Source organism: Engraulis encrasicolus, chromosome 10 (genome assembly GCF_034702125.1).
Source record: "Engraulis encrasicolus isolate BLACKSEA-1 chromosome 10, IST_EnEncr_1.0, whole genome shotgun sequence".
Classification (NCBI taxonomy): domain Eukaryota; kingdom Metazoa; phylum Chordata; class Actinopteri; order Clupeiformes; family Engraulidae; genus Engraulis; species Engraulis encrasicolus.
In genome coordinates this window covers 42,676,643-42,696,642 of record NC_085866.1, presented here as the reverse complement: position 1 = coordinate 42,696,642, position 20,000 = coordinate 42,676,643, and the positions used below count along the sequence as shown (strand labels likewise).

The 20,000-nt window shown below is 46.8% G+C and overlaps 1 protein-coding gene across 1 annotated transcript in view; it reads left to right on the top strand.

The window, feature by feature from the left end:
* The window catches only part of LOC134457469 (ERC protein 2), a 464,874-nt gene that overhangs the window by 89,820 nt on the left and 355,054 nt on the right, over positions 1-20,000 (top strand). Inside the window, exon 6 of the mRNA XM_063209477.1 lies at positions 9,810-9,977. Coding sequence (XP_063065547.1) covers positions 9,810-9,977 — 168 coding nt within the window. The remainder of the gene's footprint in view (positions 1-9,809; positions 9,978-20,000) is intronic.

Here is a 20,000-nt window from a genome sequence, read left to right as displayed (position 1 = left end):
GGACACCTGGTGGAGAGATGGGAGGAGGAATGTGTAGGACATATAGGCTTGTGCTTCTTTCACGCTGCCCTTTTTTCGGTGTCTCTGCTGTTCGTCTATGTCTGTTTCTTTATACTTGTAGTACTGTATATGATATGGCATACCAGCCTCAAGTCAAAGACCCAATCCGGGCTCATTGAAAAACAAGGCAGCTGGCCTACACTGCTGTGGACACGGAGAGATGGGAGGAATCTTTAGTAAACACGTAGGCCTGTGCTTTCATATAATGGTCTCGTCAGTGTCTGTGTCTATGCTTTCTCCGTGCACTATGAGATACATCGCCAAGTTGATGAAGAACGAGGTACAGTAGCTGGCCATCAACACACCCTCTGGATAGAAATATAGAGATAGGTATACACTTCCTTTTTCAGTCTCTGCCCTTGTCAAACTCTGTGTGTCTACTGTATATTCCATCTAGGTATGAACGTACTACCTCTGCAGACATGGACAGAGGGGAGGAATATGCAGGAGATATGCATGTCCTTCCTTTGTCAGCCTTTCTCCTTGTCAATCTCTGTCTGTGTCTATATTATCTGGCGGTATCTATCAAGGTAGCCGTCAGCACACCCTGTGGAGAGGGTGAGGGGGGAGAAATATGCTGTCCTGAACTTTTACCGTCTCCTTGTCGGTGTCTGTCTGTTTCTTTGCTTTGTCCATGCACTACGCAAATTAGCAGGCCTCCATCTACTTGAAGAGCCACTCCATCTTTAGGAAGTAGAAGGTAACTGAATATGGCCATGGACAGAGGGGAGAAAGTATGCAGGAGATGGACCTTTGCTTTATTCGCCTCTCAAGTCCGTTTTTTTTGCCCCTTTTCTGTCTCTCCCTGTCTCGGTGAACTGCTCTCTGCCTCTGTCTCTCTTGCAGCAAATCTGTATCTCTATGTCCATGTCTATCTCTCTCTATCTCTCTTTCTTTCTGTCTCGAGCTCTTTCTACCATCCCTCTTTCCCCCTCTCTCTCTCTCTCTCTCTCTCTCTCTCTCTCTCTCTCTCTCTCTCTCTCTCTCCCCCTCTCCCTCCTTCCCTTTCACTCTCTCCTTTTTGGTCTGGGTGTGTATCCTATCTGATCTCCACGTGAAATAGCAGGCCGAACTCTACTTCTGCAGCCATGTAACTCCAAGTTCTTGAGGAACAAAGTAGCTGTTTGCTGACCGGTGGCTCACAACTACACTATGAAAGGAGACAGGGGCAGTTGGAAGTTGACCCTTTTTCCTGTCATCTTGCTTGTCTTTTTTCTCGTTCTCTCTACTGTATCCCTCTTGTGCTCTCTTTCTCACTCAATGTCTCTCTGTTTCTCTATCTGTGTCCTTCTCTTTGTCTCTCTCTTCTAGCTCTCAGTCTCCCTCTCAGCCTCTCTCTCTCTCTCTCTCTCTCTCTCTCTCTCTCTCTCTCTCTCTCTCTCTCTCTCTCTATCACTGTCTCTTCCTCTCTCTCTTTCTCTTTCTCGCTCCTTGTCTATCCCTGTCTGCGCCTGTTCCATCCGTGCTTCATGCGAAACAGTATCGAGGGAACGAGGGATGGATGGATGCTTGGCGAATGGAGGGCTGACGAATGGATGAATGACTGCAGATGAAATGATAGCGGCGTCTCGGTTTACGCGAGAGAGCCACAGGTGTCAGGTGTCAGCGTTTCCTCGGCAACACACACACACACACACACACACACACACACACACACACACACACACACACACACACACACACACACACACACACACACACACACACACACACACACACACAGGAAATGCCAAAGCATTCATATGGTCTATTTGCCCGCACGCACGCACGCACGCACGCACGCACGCACGCACGCACACACACACACACACACACACACCGCACTGTCTCCCATTTCAGAGCAGGGCAGCCGATCGGCCCTTATGATTTATTGATGCGTGTTGTGTGTGGGGCGTCTGATTTATTCATAAGCCGTACGGGGGACAGGCTTGATTTATTTATAACCGGCCCTCGGATCCGCTTTCATAAAGCCTTTTGACGGCCCTGGATTGGGACTTTAGTCTGACCCGTCCAGGACTCAAAAAATGTGCACCACCCTAAGCCCAACATCCTCCTGCTTGTTCTTTTGCCCCAACTCTTCCTCCTTTTCTCCATCATCGTCTTCTTCTTCATCATCCTTTTCATATTTTTTCTTTCTCCTTGGGCCATGGCCTGAGTGCTTTGAAGCCCTTTTTGTCGGCTCTGGATGGGACCCAAAAAAGTGTAGCAGGCACCTCAACATCCTTCTTCATTCAAGTTTCAACTCTTGTTCTGCATCTTCAGCTTGTTCTTCATCCTTTTCTTGTTCTTGTTCTTGTTCTTGTTCTTGTTCTTGTTCTTGTTCTTGTTCTTGTTCTTGTTCTTCTTTTTCTTTTTCTTCGTCGTCTTCTTCTGACAGGCCAGGATGGCTCTGACCCAACATTCAACGGTTCCAAGGAACTGCGCCAGTCTACCGTCCTCCTTCTCGTCCTTCCCCTGCTCCAGGTCTTCCGTCACCTCCTCCTCACCTTCCCCTTTCTTCGTCCCTCTGTACTTTCTCTGGCCTTGGCTCCAGCGTCATGAAACTAGGCTGGGATGGATTGGGGTTGACCCAGAGACAGACCCCCCTCAAAAAAACTGCACCTGTAACTTCTTTCTTCTTCATCCTCCTTTCCGTCTTCGTCATCTTCCTCCTCATTATCCCCTTTTCTTCATTCCTCTCTTTCTCCTCTGGGTCTGGATCCATTTCATGAAGCCATTTAACGAGTCACACCAAAAAAAAGAAAAAACAATTTCACCAGCAAACTTTTTTGTTCTCCCTCTACTACTTTCCCTTCCTCTCGTTTATCTTCCTTTTCTTCGCCTTTTTGTCTTGGAAGGTGTCCTTGCGCCTGCTCCACTTTTTTGGCCACCGGGCTTGGACGGTTCCTCTCATTTGTCTGGGTCCTTGGTGCCCTTATAGAAGGAGGATGGAGTGGCGCTTTTATGTATGGGCCTTTCAGAGGTCATTGACGGGCTGAGTAGGTGTGTGTGTGTGCGTGTGTGTGTGTGCGTGTGTGTGCGCGCATATGCATGTGTGTATGTATGCTCTGTGTGCATGAGTGTGTGTATATACTGTATGATGGTGTGTGTGTGTGTGTGTGTGTGTGTGTGTGTGTGTGTGTGTGTGTGTGTGTGTGTGTGTGTGTGTGTGTGTGTGTGTGTGTGTGTGTGTGTGTGTGTGCGTGTGTGTGCGTGTGTGTGCGTGTGTGTGTGTGTGTGTGTGTGATAGAGGAGGTGTTGGGGTGCGATGAGGTGGGGTGGCTGGTTTAGGTTTTAGGTTCAGTGATGTGCGTCATGAAGCGATGGGCTGTTTCATCACCTGGGTTTGATTCACATACATTGGGTTCATGCTCCGAGGCACGCACACACTCACGCACTCACGCACACACTCACACACTCACACACTCACACACTCACGCACTCACGCACACACTCACACACTCACACACTCACACACTCGCACACGCACACACTCACACACGCACACACGCACGCACTCACGCACTCATGCACACTCCTTCATGTCCACACCCGCATGCAGGAACAATGAGGCACACAGATAGCGCATGTGAGTTCTTGACAACATCTGGCTCTAAACATGCGTACAATCAGACTGATTTAGATTATGCCATGTGTCTGCAGTCCACGGTCTGGGTATCATACATACGGTGCAGGGATACACACACACACACACACACACACGCCTGCGCGCGCACACACACACGCCTGCGCGCGCACACACACACGCCTGCGCGCGCACGCACGCACGCACGCACGCACACACACACACACACACACACACACACACACACACACACACACACACACACACACACACACACACACACACACACACATCACCTTTTTCTCGTGTGTGTGTGTGTGTGTGTGTGTGTGTGTGTGTGTGTGTGTGTGTGTGTGTGTGTGTGTGTGTGTGTGTGTGTGTGTGTGTGTGGTGCGCACGCAACAACCATTTCTGGGTGCCAGATATCCAGACTAAGGTAGTAAAATCATGTTAATGGTACTTTGTGAGGACCACATAGCAGTGTTTTTCTTTGTAGTTTTGTGGTTACTAGTACAAGTAAAAGAGCAAATCATGTCCTTACTGACAGATTAAGGTTAGGGATTGTTTTGGTGGCCACAGTTTAGCGTTATTTAGCTATTGTTAGGATTAATATTTATGGAAGTCATTGGGAGGCCCCCACGAAGATGTGTGTGCATATATGTGTGTCCATATGTGTGCGCGCATGCAGAGTGTGTGTGTGTGTGTGAGAGAGAGAGGGAGATAGAAAGAGAGCTGTGCAGGGTTGTGGGGCCTTGCAGCCCTGTACTGGGCTGTGTGATGAATGGGCAGGGTGCTGATAAGCAGTGCAGGGCCCGGCCCGCTGCTTTCTCCTGTTTCCTCCCCTGCACAATGGCCTTTTGATCAGCACCAGCTTTGGGTGCTATAATCCCTCACCGTACATCACCCGACCCCCAGCCCCAGCCCCAACCCCAGCCCAACGCTCTCTCTCTCTCTCTCTCTCTCTCTCTCTCTCTCTCTCTCTCTCTCTCTCTCTCTCTCTCTCTCTCTCTCTCTCTCTCACACACACACACACACACACACACACACACACACACACACACACACACACACACACACACACACACACACACACACACACACACACACACACACACACACACACTCTTCAACCCCCTCAACCGAAACCTACAGCGCTGCCCACCGACAGAGAGAGGTAATGGGACTGGGGAGAGAGAGAGACATACTGTATTTCACACCAGAGAAGGACACATGCATATGCACCTACAGTTCACACGCACACTCTCTCTCTCTCTCTCTCTCTCTCTCTCTCTCTCTCTCTCTCTCTCTCTCTCTCTCTCTCTCTCTCTCTCTCTCTCTCTCTCTCTCTCTCTCTAGCAGACACACACACACACACACACACACACACACACACACACACACCCACACACACACACACACACACACACACACACACACACACACACACACACACACACACACACACACACACACACACACACACACACACACACACACACACACACACACACACACACAAGGGGGGGATCATCTTTGCCGTGTCCTCCAGTGGGAATGTAATTAGATGCGTTTCTTTTCCAGAGGTGTGTTGGGTTGTAAGATGTGGATCAAGGCTCGCCACCGAGGTGGGGAAAATGGGTCACTGGTGTGAGAGGTCATGGACAAGATGTGCCGTGAGTGCACACTTCACTAGTCCTGAGTCAGTTTTGGTGTGCGAAGCGGAGGAGAATGTTAGAGAATTTTAGAGGCATGGACAAAATGTGACACTGTTCCTGTTTCAGTTTTGGTGTATGGAAACATGAGCGAAATCTGGACTCTTCACTGTTCTTGTGTCCATTTTTGGTGCACAGAGGTCATATAAATTTGTTTTTTATTTTTATTTGACGAAGCCCTGCACAGCCAAGACGTTACACCACATACGCGTACAGTCAAATGTAAAAATGCACGAAAAACCAATGTGTTTGGCTTTTAAACATTAAGTTTTAGTCACCACCTCGCCATCTATTTTTCTGGTGTGCAGTGGCAATTCACAATAGGCAGCTTCAACTGAATTGTTTTTCTGGACTAGAGCAGTATGCAGCAGAACTATGCAAGACTGATGTGTGCGGTGGGCTTTGACACACGCACGCACGCGCGCGCACGCGCGCGCACACACACACACACACACACACACACACACACACACACACACACACACACACACACACACACACACACACACACACACACACACACACACACACACACACACACACACACACACACCACAAGTATACTGTACGTACCATCTGTCTAATTTTTCTTTCTCATTTTTTTTTTTCTTTTTAACCTAAGTATACATTTCTCTGATTGAGCAGTTTCAGACACGAAGCTGAGAGGGTAGCGCTAGCTGAACGTCTGCCATCCCTCCTCCAACAATATTCTCCCTAGCCCACAGAGTCAACCCCAGGCACACACAGGCCCTTTTTGGTGGTACAACTACAGGCGGTAGTTAACAAATAGAGCGTGAGGAGATTAAGAAATCGAGTAGAGTGTAAGGCTCTCCGCTTGCTTTGCCGTGCCAAATGCCATGCCATCCACCCAGCGAGCGTCAGCATGGCACAGGTCCCGCTAACGTGGTTGGTGCAGCCGTGGTCGCTGGTTAGACTGCTATTTGTTGTTAGTCTTTGCACCTTCTTTTTCTTCTTTTTCTTTTTCTTTTTCTTCTTCTTCTTCTTCTTCTTCTTCTTCTTCTTCTTCTTCTTCTTCTTCTTCTTCTTCTTCTTCTTCTTCTTCTTCTTCTTCTTCTTCTTCTTCTTCTTCTTCTTCTTCTTCTTCGCCAAATTCCATGCCATCTACCCAGTATCCATCAAGATCAAGATTTTTTTGTAAATTACATCTCATTATAGTGGTATGCAAGAGAGTACAATTCTTGTGTTTATTGCTCCTCAAACGATAAAGATCATCAGCAATGGAGGACTGTAGCCGCAGTCACCGCTTTAGACTATGTTGTTATTAATTGTTGCACTTTCTTTGGATTCTTCCTCTTCTTCTTCTTCTTCCTCTTCTTCCTCCTCCTTCTCCACTGCCTGCTTTTCTTTCATGGCTCAGCTGCTGCTGTGGATGGTGTAGTGGTCTCTGGTTGGGCGTCTTGCCTATTTGTTGTTAGTCTTTGCACTCTTCTTCTTTTTCTCTTCTCTTTATTCTTTCGGAGAGAAGCTGGAACAGGGAACGGTAGTCAGCAGCGGTTTGGGCTCCTTCGTCCAGTGTAAACGCCTCTTGCTCTCTCTCGCTTTCTTCCACTTTTGTGTGAAATCCAAACCTATGTTGAGAAAACACTGCCTATAAAATAATATTATCGCAACTCCTCCCTCCAGGACCATGGTTGAATGGCCAGAATATGTTAGACATTTTTTTGTGTCAATTTTGTGTGCGTGCGTGCGTGTGCGTGTGCGTGTGCGTGTGCGTGTGCGTGTGCGTGTGCGTGTGCGTGTGTGTGCGTGTGCATGCTTAAGTGTCCATATCGGTGCCTGTGTGTGTCTTGAGTATTTTGTTGTGTGTTGTCTTCTCTGTCTTTTAGGATAAGTATAGGCCCCCTTATACCATGAGGTCTGCCCGGGTGACCACACGTTCAGTAGACCCCACATTCCTGCTCCCCCAGCAACAGAGGATATCAGACCAATCAAAAGTACCCCCCCACTTACCATTCCATACCTCTTTACCTCTATCACTCCCTCCCTTCCTCTTCTCCTCTCGTTTTCAACTCTCTCATATTCCCCGTCTCTCTCATTCCTCCGCTTTTTACATCCTCTCCCTGCTGCCTCCACCTCTCTCCTCCACTCACCACTCATCACTGTCACTCTCTCTCCTCTTTGTCCTCCCTGTCATTGCTCTCTCCATACTAGCCCTCTCCTCTTTCACTCGCTTCCCCCCCTCTCTCATCTCTTCATCTTCTCAGTCCATCTAACTGCTCCACTTGTACCCCTCTCCCCCTCTCTCTCATTGCCTCCCTCCCTCTCTCCCTCCCTCTTTCCTTTTATTTCTCCTTTTCCTCATTCGCTCCCTCTGGATGCGAATCATTCTCTCCCTCTTTTGAGTGTTTCCTTCTCTCTCTCTCTCTCTCTCTCTCTCTCTCTCTCTCTTTCTCTCTCTCTCTCTCTCTCTCTCTCTCTGTCTCTCTCTCAAAATGCTGATACCATGACGTGTTCTGTCTTGCACCGCGCCACCAGAGCTGAGATCTTTGCTCAAAGTCCGACTTTTTCTTGCTTATCTTGGCAGCGGCGAGCAGATGACAATCTGGTGGACGCAACATTGCCGCAAAGCAAAAAAGAAAAGAAGGTACAAATATCCGGTAACGAACTGTAAAGATCAAAACAAGAGATGGAAAAATACAGGGAGAGAAGAGAGAAAAAAATGAGATTCCCATCTCGTTTTTTTTGGTGTTTTTTTGGTTTTGCTTCTCTTGTTTGGTTTCTCTTCATTTTCCCTCCCTATTCTTTCCATTCAACCACACGTTTCACAGAGTGATTGATTAGGTATCTGAGATGGACACTTAATGTGACACAGAATGGAGAGAAGGAGAGGGAGAGAGCGATAGATACAGTGGCTTTCTCAGAGACTGGATGTACTGTGGTTGCTGATAGCTCCGTTTCCCATAAGTTTTTTTTCCCCATGTCGTTCGCATGGGAATTTCCATAGACAAGGAGGTTCCAGCTTGACCATTGAAAGGCTAGTCACTGAAACCTCTATTCCAACCAATACACCACTCCACAAAAAAATCACAACTCCCAATCTTTCTCACGCCACAAATACTGGCCAAACACAAGGCCTCTTCACTATTGCAAATGTGCTAGTCGACAAAGTAACAAAACTCACCCAGACTCCATGTGCAAAGTGCTCAATCAAATCTAGAAACGCAACAGAGACACAACACAACAGGTTTCAAGTCAGCTATAGACAGACAAATGTGAAACCACCCGTGCCGGCATCTTGGTTGGTAATACTTGTTTTCAATTCTGATGACGTGTATGGTATACATATGGCATTTGAAATGTGATATGATAAACAGTATTGTATTTAATAATAACATCCAGATACTGTCTTTAGATTGTATTTTATATAGTTTACATTGACTTTCCTGACGAGAAAATGAATAGATGGTGCCCAGACTATCGCAGTTGTCATATAGTCTGGCAATAGCTATGTTGCTAGAGACAAAGAAGCTCCCGCACACTGTTCACATTTACAGAGTTTTTACTTGCGACGTTTTCGGTCTGTGACCTTTCTCAAGCAATTCAACCAGGTCACAGACAGAAACATCGGAAGTAAAAACTCTGAACGGTGAAATGTGAACGGTGTGCGGGAGCTTCTTTGTCTCTATACGTTGGTGACCCAGTGGATCCACTCCTACGCACCTGGCAAAAGGAAAAAAGAATCCTTAAAATAGTACGATAGCTATGCTGCTACCTGACCCCTGGATAAGACAGACGGAGGAGTAGGAGGTGTTTTGATTTCATCACACGTCGTGTCAGAATGACCTCTACTGTCTGGGGGAATAATAACCAAAGTCTGTCTCTTTCTCTTTTTTTTCAGGAATTCTACTTCTCAATGTTTCTTATCTTTCCTTGATGAACTGCTTTTGATCTGGGCTTTTCATTTACCATTTTCTCTAGAGTGTTCTTGCGTGCTGTGTGTTTGCAACTTGAGGTTTTTCAGCCCCAATATTTTTTTTGTGTGTGTTTGCTTTATGTCTCTGGCTTCATTTTTCAGGGAGGTTAAGCACCCTGTCACAGAAACAATACTTGTGAGTTGAGCGTTTTATTTCAATGTGTGCATTTGTGTGTAGCACACGTGTGCAGAAGCATTAATATAATCTGTCTAATTGACCTTTCACTCTCCTTTTGTTCTTTTATTTTTTGCTCATCTCTTCATCCTCATCTTCTCCCTCATTCTATCCAATGCTCCTTCCTCTATTGCTCTCCTCTCCTCTCCTCTCCTCTCCTCTCTCTTCTCTTCTCTTCTCTTCTCTTCTCTTCTCTTCTCTTCTCTTCTCTTCTCTTCTCTTCTCTTCTCTTCTCTTCTCTTCTCTTCTCTTCTACTCCATCTACTTCTCCCTCTCGTCCTCCTCGTCTTCTTCTCCTTATTTCTCTCTTGTTCCATCCATCCATCCATCCATCCACCACTCCATCCATCCCTCCTGCATCAGATTGACCAGCTGAAGCAGGAGCTGTCTAAGAAGGAGAGCGAGCTGCTGGCCCTGCAGACCCAGCTGGAGACGCTGACCAACCAGAACTCGGACTCCAAGCAGCACATCGAGGTGCTGAAGGAGTCGCTCACCGCCAAGGAGCAGAGGGCCAACATCCTGCAGACAGAGGTCAGTGAGGCAGCCAGCCAGCGGTCTCTTTGTGTGTGTGTGTGTGTGTGTGTCTATGTATGTGTGTGTGTGTGTCTCTGTGTGTGTGTGTGTCTCTGTGTGTGTGTGTTTGTGTGATTGCGCGCGTTTGTGCATTCACACGTCTGTGTGTGTGTGTGTGTGTGTGTGTGTGTGTGTGTGTGTGTGTGTGTGTGTGTGTGTGTGTGTGTGTGTGTGTGTGTGTGTGTGTGTGTGTGTGTGTGTGTGTGTGTGTTTGTGTGTGAGAGACAGAAGGAGAAAATGGTGTGCGTGGGGGAATGCGAGAGATGTGTGTACAGTGTGTCAAATAGTCTGCCAAGGAGCAGAAGGTTGACATCCTGCAGATCAAGGTCAGTGTGTTCGCTGTGAAATAGGGAGGTGAGTTATGGAGGTGTGTGTATGTGTGTGTTTGAGTGTGTGCATGTGTGTGTGTGTCTCTCTCTGTCTGTGTGTTTTAATGCTGATATGAGCATGTGTGTATTTATGTGGTATTGTGCAATGGTATTTGGCGGAAAATAAGTGAGCAATAACCAAACTGTCATGGGTTTGATGTTACACAAATGTGCAGCATGTAGACACTCAATCATGTCTACATAAGCTCATGTATTCACATGCACAAACACTCGCAGACATTTTCACACATACAGTCTATTCACATACAGTCCGAGGAAAAAGTTTGTACACTCTTTGAAATTTCTTACCTTTCTGTCAAAATTGGTCATAAAACATGGTCTGATCTTCCCGGAAATCGCAAGAAGGAACAACCAGAGTCTGCTTTAACTAATTCAACCCAAACATTTACAAGTTTTCATATTTTCATTGGCCATAAGATGTAAACATTCACAGGACAGCAAGGCATAAGTAAGTACACCCTTGCATTCAATAGGTTTTAACCCTAAGTTAGTCGCAATAACCTCAACCAGATGTTTCCTGTAGTTGCAGATCAGATTAACAAAACAATCTGGATGTATCTGGTCTCCCTCTTCTTAAGAAAACTGCCTCTCGTCAGCAAGGTTTGTGGGATGTCTGGAGTGCATAGCTTTCTTGACTTCATGCCATATAATCTCAATTGTTTTTTGTCAGGGCTTTGACTGGGCTATTCCAGAATGTGTATTTCATTATTATGAAGCCATTCTAAAGTCAAATTGCTTGTAAAGTATGGGTTGTTGTCACATTTCAGCACCCATCCTCTTGTGTGCTTCAATTGTGTGACAGACTATTTCACTTTTTTTCTGTAAAATATCTCGATAAACTTCTGAGTTCATTGTTCCATTGATAATAGCAAACTGAAAAGGGCCTGAGGCAGCAAGGTAGCCACATATAATGATGCTACCGCCACCATACTCAAAGGTGGAGATGATGTTTTGGTGAAGGTTTGGTTCTCCAGTTCTCCTCCAAACATGACATTGTGTGTTCCCCTGAACAATTCAACTTTGGTTTCAACGTTGGTCTACAGAATATTTTGCAGTAATTCTATGAAGCATATAAATGCTTTTTGGCAAACCTCAAAGGTGCAGCAATATTTTTTTGGACAGAAACCCCATTAATTTTAGATTGGCAGAATGAATCCCATTTTCAGCTATTCTTGGTTACATCTCCTCTTCTGAGTATGGTGGCGGGAGCATCATTATATGCGGCTACCTTGCTGCCTCAGGCCCTTGACAGTTTGCTATTAACAGTGGAACAATGAACTCAAGTTTATTGTGATATTTTACAGAAAAAACGTGAGGAAGTCTGTCACACAGTTGAAGCACACAAGAGTATGGGTCCTGAAATGTGACAACGACCCATACTTTAGAAGCAAATCGACTTTAGAATGGCTTCATAATAATGAAATGCACATTCTGAAATAGCCCAGTCAAAGCCCTGACAAAAAACAATTGAGATTAAATGGCATGAAGTCAGGAAAGCTATGCACTCTAGACATCCCACAAACCTTGCTGACGAGAGGCAGTTCTCTAAAGAAGAGGGAGACAAGATACATTACATTACATTACATTACATTTCATTTAGCTGACGCTTTTATTCAGAGCGACTTACATTTACTATTTTTCAGGGTATTGGTTAGAGTCCCTGGAGCAATGTGGGGTTAGGTGCCTTGCTCAAGGGCACTTCAGCCATGGATGCAGGTGTAGGGAGTGGTCAGGTGGGATTCGAACCTACAAGACAAGATACAAACAGATTGTTTTGTTAATCTGATCTGCAACTATAGGACAAGTCTGGTTGATGATATTGCAACTAACTGAGGGTTAAAACCTACTTAATGCAAGGGTGTAATTACTTATGCCCTGCTCTCCTGTGAATGTTATGGCCTTATGACCAATAAAAATATGATAACATGTAAATGTTTGGGTGGAATTAATTAAAGCAGACTCTGATTGTTCCTCCTTGAGATTTCCGGGAAGATCAGACCATGTTTTATGATCAATTTTGGCAGAAATGTAAGAAGTTTCAAAGGGTGTACAAACTTTTTCCTGGGACTGTATATGTAGACATATTCATTCACCGACACTTTCTCAAGCATGCACACATAAAGGTTGTTAGCCTGACAAGCCAGACTAAATGTGAGATTTATGTGAATATTTAGTCTGGGCCCGATCAATGAGACATCGGAAGATTGTTGATGGGAACAACCCGTTGTTTTTCATACTGTGTCTGTACCTATTGGCCAACGCTTTGCTGTCACTCCCTCAAAACCCCATCCTCATTGCATCCAAAGATTCAGAACAAATCAAATTAAGTCTGCTGTGTTGTGATTGGCCAGCCAGTTTAAGGGCCTGGGGCATTGTCCGAGGCTAGACCCACTCGCAGGCAAAAATAATTTTGCCCGCTGGCGGGTGGGGCTAGTTTACTAGGCTGAAAGGTTGGCACAAGCACACAAGAATAAACACAAATACACAGGCATACAATATGTGCATGTGTACGTGCACATGTATGTGTATGTGTATATCTACGCACACAGGAAACAGTGGATTCCTCCTGTCTGTGATCTGTGTGTTGCTGATGCTGTCTTGATGTGCTGAACATAGAAACAAACAGACAAATCTATGCAAGCATCACTGTTCTAATCCAGGCAGCAATTCCTTTTTATACTACTCAAACGAGCCTGACCCACTTATGCTGCCACAGTTATAATGCTTGTGGGTCAAAGACGTGCAAAATGAAATTGTCATTCAGTGTAACGGATACCTTCTGGTTACTGTAACTGTAAAAACATGACTCATTTTATGTATTTATTTTTCCAGTGAATTCATGAAAGCCGTGGCTGTCAGCCATTCACTTGAAACAATTTAAATATCATGTTGTTTTACAGTTACAGTCAGCAGAAGGTATCCGTAACACTGAATGACAATGCCATTTTGCACGTCTTTGACCCTTGTATCTGTGAGGTATCTGTACTTAAGTTTATGTACGTATATAGACACAGCGATACATATAGCAAAAACAGAACTCTGCTGTGCTGTGTTCCATGGTTGTTGATGAATAGACATTAAGCTACATTATTATATGGTGTGACGTCATCGGTCGAATGCTCCATTCATTTCAACGGGGCTCCCCAACGTTCGCACTTCTGTTATTTTTCGATAACGGAAGGGTTGGTCTATAACAGACCGCTGTCAATGGCAACAAGACTTTTCACTGCTAAAGCGACTTTTCAACAAGACTCTAATCAGCTGCTGTGATAGACAACACCTGTTGTCCTGGCTACCTAGCTGTTGCCTAGCGGTGTTCCACAACGGCACTGTTTTGTTTTTGCGCAGCAACAATCTTTTGACATTAAAAACTATAATAGACTTAACATTAAATAGGCCTAAAGAAATGTCCCCGCCATGTGTGAATCATTTAAGTATATCCATATAATAAGCGGGTTAACTTTCGGCGAGTCGGTCGCTTTGTGGAATAGCAGCACTTCAGAGAGAACCGCGTCGGGGTCTAAAGATTCTCTCTGTCGTGCTGCTATTCCACGGTAGCGACCTTCTCGCCGAACGTTAACCCTTACTTAACACACATTGCTACTAGTTACTCGCTCAGCAGGAGAAGTCAAGAGAAAGTTTATGTGTTCCAGTGAATCGAGGTCTGGACAGGCGAGGAGAGTCCAAGCGCTGCAATGTGAACAGATTCTGAGATAAAAACTTAGAGTGATGCGAGTAGGCGAGTAGCCAATTGGAATGCAGAGTTCGGATTATTGACAGCCAACCTCTCGCATTTGTATTCAACCCGCGGGAACAGAAGTGAACGTTTCATGAGCGAGTGGTGAAGAAGCGAGTGAGCTAGAAGCGAGTAACTAGTAGTGACGTGTGTGAATTTAGCTTTAAGATGTGTGCTGTCCCAACTTTTTGTGACACAGACACCTTTCTCTACCTTCTTCTTTCCTTCTCTCCTCTCATCCTGTCCTCCCCCTGTTCTCCTCTGCTCTGTTCTCAGTACTTCTCCTGTCTTATTCTCCTGTTCTGCTGGTTGACGTGTTCTCCTGCTGTTTGTGCCAGCTTGCTAACGGCATTTCCTAACTCTATATTCAGGCTTCTCTGGATGTGGAGGGAGTACTTAGGCTTCCTTTGTGAAGTAGCGATAGTAGTGGTGGTAGTGGTGGTGGTGGTAGTTGTGGTGGTGGTGGTGGTAGGGAGGGTGGACATTTGTGGTGGATGATGCGTGGGGCATTTTGAAGTGGGAGTGAAGGGGGTTGTCTGAGCGGGGGGTGGAGTAAGAATGGGAAAGGAGAGCTCAGCCTTAACGATGTCCACTCTTCATTACAGGAAGCAATTTGGGCCAAAATTAGCCCTAATTGCCGATACATGTGCAAAGAATTTTGGCGCGAGGGCAAAAAGGCGAATACCTCATACCAAAAGGAATGGCTTGTTGTGGGAGTTGCGGTTGTGTGTGTGTGTGTGTGTGTGTGTGTGTGTGTGTGTGTGTGTGTGTGTGTGTGTGTGTGTGTGTGTGTGTGTGTGTGGTGTGTGTGTGTGTGTGTGTGTGTGTGTGTGTGTGTGTGTGTGTGTGTGTGTGTGCGTGCGCGCGCGCGTGTTCGTTTGTTCGTTTGTGCACTTTTTCATTTGTGTGTGTGTGGTGGGAGGGGGGCATGGTTTCTGTGTGTTCTTGGGTGGGTGGGTGAGTGAGTTTGAGGTGCGCGGAATTGTGGTGTTGGGACATGGGTGAGTGTGTGTGTGTGTGTGTGTGTGTGTGTGTGTGTGTGTGTGTGTGTGTGTGTGTGTGTGTGTGTGTGTGTGTGTGTGTGTGTGTGTGTGTGTGTGTGTGTGTGTGTGTGTGTGTGTGTGTCTGTGTGTCTGTGTGTCTGTGTGGGTGGGTGGTTGTGTGTGTAGGTGTGTGCCTGTGTGTGTGTGGGTGTGTGCCTGTGTGTGTGTGGGTGTGGGCCTTTGTGTGTGTGTGTGGGGGGGTGTTTTGTGTGTTCTTGAGTGAGTGAGTTGGGCTGTGTAGTGTTTGAGAGATGTGCCCGTGTGTAATTGCCTGTAATATAGATGATAGCCAATGCTCCCCCTTCTGTCAAAAAGAGGATGATGAGAGGTTGATGTGTTTGTACGTGAACATGCACACACATGAGTGTGTGTGTGTGTGTACTGTATGTGTGTTTGTTTGTTCATGAGCTGGTGTGTGTGTGTGCGTGCGTGCGTGCACGTGCTCTGTGTGTGCAATGTCTGTGTGCGCGCGCATGAACGTGTGTGTGTGTGTGTGTGTGTGTGTGTGTGCGTGTGTGCGTGCGTGCGTGCGTGCGTGTGTGCGTGTGTGTGTGCGTGTGTGCGTGCGTGCGTGTGTGCGTGTGTGTGTGTGTGTGTGCGTGCGTGCGTGCGTGCGTGCGTGCGTTGTAGTCCCAAGCCTCCTCCTCCACTGCAGTCCGGGTGTAATGGGATCTGTCGGGCTGAATCACCCTCTCTCATCTTCAGGCCTATAGCTAGGCTTCCATAGCTTCTGAAAGCCACGGCACACATTTCCTCTCTGTCTGAGCAGAGGCAGAGGAGCACCCTGACATCAGAAGGAGAGAGAAAGAGAGAGACCGAGAGAGAGACAGAGAAAAAGAGATAGAGATAGAGCGATAGAGAGAAAGAGTGTAATTCAACTTTTTATTGTTCAACCATAAAAGATGAGGTGAGGAAACGAGGACTGCGAAAGGAATTCTTGGATGAGAAAAAGCCAAAAAGAAGAGGTGTTCCTCAAACGCATTTGCCTTGAAAAAAAAAAACCTTTAAATTTTTTGTGTCAGTCAAGGGCATATGTGTGTGTGTTTGTCTCTGTGTATGCGTGTTTGCATGTGTGTACAGGTCTGACTTGTGACTGTTTTTGCACATGTGCGCAAACATCTGCGTATGAAAAATTGTTAGTTTATAAAATTCAGTTTGACCATGTCTGTCAGCATATGCACACATGTCGGTGTGGCACATTCCTGCATATGTACATGTATGTGTGCTTGAGTGTGTATTTGTTTATGTGAGCGTTTACACGTGTGTGTGTGTGTGTGTGTGTGTGCGGGACGGGTGGTATGTATGTATGTGTGTGTGTGTGTGTTTGTGTGTTTGAAAAGCACCCCCTGCTGCTAGTTCTCATGATGTAGACAGATGCAATGAGGCAGAAAGCCATTAGAGACTTGAGAGGCTAGTCTGCTCTCCACAGCAGAGCAGAGCAGAGCAGGGCCCACGGCCCCTGGCCAACCTCCAGCCTCCTCTCTCATATCCATCATGAACTCTGGTCCCTCCCCATTCCTTAGTGCCACCCACCCTCTACACTTCTCCTACCCTTTTCCCTTCCCCAATTCTCTTCTCCTCAAGCCCTCCCATGGCGCGTTTAGGTCGGTGCCCATTCACGCACCTAATCTCGCACCGCCGGCATGTACATGCCGCACATTTGAGTGTTCGAGAATCGGAATGTTGGCTGGCGAACTGAGAAAAAAAATACTTAATTTTTCTCCATGAACCGTGACAACAAAGTAGAGTCAACAAGTAAATCCGGTCACACACAGTCACACACAGTCACGTGTGGAAAAGTTCAGAGCCCGGTATGAACACGGGTTGTTGGCAGGTAAGCACTTGCACTTCAGTGCCAAACGTAACTGGTATGGGCAATAGCACCGGCACCATTCTGCTTGGGCTGAAAACGGTACCAGAGCAGGGCCCATTGCCAACCTCCATCACATCCATCGCGAGAACCCTTCTCTCCCACAACCTGACTCATGTAGTGCCTCCCCTCCTCTCCTCCCCCCCCCCACGGCAGGTGCCACCCTGCCCTGCCCTTTCCTGTCAATCATCCATCACCAGTGGTCCCAGTGCCATCTCCCATGCCCAGCCTCCTGCCTCCACACACCCCATTCAAGACCTGCCCCTGAAAGTTTCACCAAGTGCCACCTTCCATACAGTACCTCCCATTCACATACTCTTTTCCACGTTCCCCTGCTCGCCCCCATTCCCAGTCTTTGTGCCACCCTACCGGTACGTACCCTTGATCAATGACAAGTGGTCCCTCTGCTGTCCTCGCTCAGAGCAGTGCACACTTGCCTGATTATCATAGACTTGCAATCGAGATTCGATCTGAGAAGCAGTGCCGCCGAAGGTGTTGCGTCACTAGGAGGGCGCAGCCTGGCTAGTGCACACAGCCTGCCTCAAGCCTCCCTTCAGCCCTCATCCCCATCTATCACAGGGACCCCTTCCGTTATGTCCCTACTCACCTTCCTACTCAGTGTCACCCTCCATAACTTCCCTTCTCAAATGCGGCAGCACCCTCTCCAACTGTCCTCCCTAAATTCAGTGCCACCGTGCCATGCCTAGCCATGATCTGCCACAAGCAATCTTAGTACCGTCCTCCCTCACCTCTCCATGTTCAGTCTCCACTTCCATGAATTACATCTGTTACAGGATTTTGGGAGTTCCCAGGCAAAAAAGGACTTAGGGCCCCTTTCTTCTTTTCCGACTATTGGAGAGGGCCCCGCTCGAGAGATTTTGATATCAGTATCATAGCACTTTTCAATCATTGAATTTAGGGAGGTGCTGCCAGACTCACCAAGTTGTTATTGCTGTCATTTGAATTAAAGTCTTTATCAGGGAAACCCTTTCAGATGGGGCAAATTTTCTTACCAGTGCACAGTTTTGAAAGGCCTTGTCCTGAAAGCCCACCTGGGAAACTCCAACTCCCATTGTCATTGTGACACAGCACTCCACAGCACACGAGTATTCACTGTGTGACACTGCACACAACAAAATTGCATTTTATACCTCACCCGTGCTAGGACGCAGCCCCCAATGGCGCCCCTAGGGAGCAGTGTGGCGGGACGGTACCATGCTCCGGGTACTTCAGTCATGGAGGAGGATGGGGGAGAGCACTGTTTTACTCCCGCCGCCAACCTGGGGGGTCGGGAGTCGAACTGGCAACCTTTGGGCTACAAGTCTGACGCCCTAACTGCTTACCCATGACTGCCCTTGTCCTGGTCTCAGTGCCAGACTCCCCACCTCTCTTTTCCAAACTCCACTCTCACAACCTCACCCCCTACTCCCAGTGCCATCCTCCCCCACTCCAAGCTAACACAAGCCCCCTTGTCTTCACGTGTTTTGAGTCTGACTTTGAGTCACGCATCCATGGATGGTCTGTAACGATTTGCTTCATACAGTAACACAATTTACGACACAACCACGACCAATGACAACAGTCATTTGGACTCCATTTTACACACTGTGCCAATCTTAACAATTTTCTTTTACTTTGCCCACTTAGATAATTTAAGATATCTGAAGTAAAAGGATGTAAATGAGTAAAATCCAGCTAGAAAAATACGTAGACTACAGTACTTTCCCCACATCATGTCATCATGTTCCAAATTCTGGTGCCAACCTGCATGCCTGCCCTAATTGATCAATCACAGTCTAAACACCATCCTCCCTACACTTGCACTCCATCACAAGCCCTCCCTGTGCCTTCCAGCTTTTTCTGCGCCAACATTACCTCCCCACTTCTGATTTATCACAGGCCTCCACCCACAGGAGCCCAGTGCCACTCTACAGGACCCACCTCCCCACCTTGCCCACTCTTCGTGCCACCTTTGCCTCCCCACCTCCCCCCACAATTAATCACAAGTCTTTCTATTGCCAAGCGTTGTTGCCAGATTGGGCAGTCTCTCAGCTGATTCGTATAATCTGTAGATAAAAAAAAAACAAAAAACATATTGGGTGTGGTTATTTTTAAAATGGAGGCCATACAAATCAGTAGAATTTAGTTTGAATTGGGCAGGATTTCAGTGCCGCCATCGTCCCCTCTTTCCATGCCAGCCACGATCCATCAGAAGTGGTCTTGGTGGCCTCTATGTCAAAACCAAGCAGACTTTTCTACTTTCTCTGCACCGTAATGTGTATGCAGGTGTGCTACTGCATCACTGAATCAACTGTGAATTTGCGTTCATCTGTGTGTGTCTTGACTGTTAAATATTGGTCATGGCCTATGTAAATATGCTGTTCTCTAACTACCCCACAAACTACCCCTATAAAACCTTGACAACCTAAGCCACAGCTAGTGGTCTCAGCCCAGGAACACTGAGCAGACCTCACACATCTTATACACACACACAAGCAGATCAGGTTTGTCTTTTTACGGCATGATCGCAGTCCATCTGAGTTATTTCCCCCAAGCCACTCTGACGCTTTCGTTTTTATAGCTTTGCCTCTTGTCTCGGCCTCTGTTTCTCTCTCTCTCTCTCTCTCTCTCTCTCTCTCTCTCTCTCTCTCTCTCTCTCTCTCTCTCTCTCTCTCTCTCTCTCTCTCTCTCTCTCTCTCTCTCTCCATCTCCCTATCTGTCTGTCTGTAAGAGAACTTCCCAATTAACCAGCGAGAGCCAGCTTCTATCACCGACTCAAGGTGTGACAGAGCTGTTTCGCACAATCAACTACCGCAACTAAGCGCTCAGGAAAAAAAAAACTATTTAACTCAAATAGACTCGATTTCCCAGGCGCTCCATGCTGTGTTGCTTTTCTCACACCTCTGCGAGAGGGCTGTAGTAATGACTTTGGGCCCAGCGTGC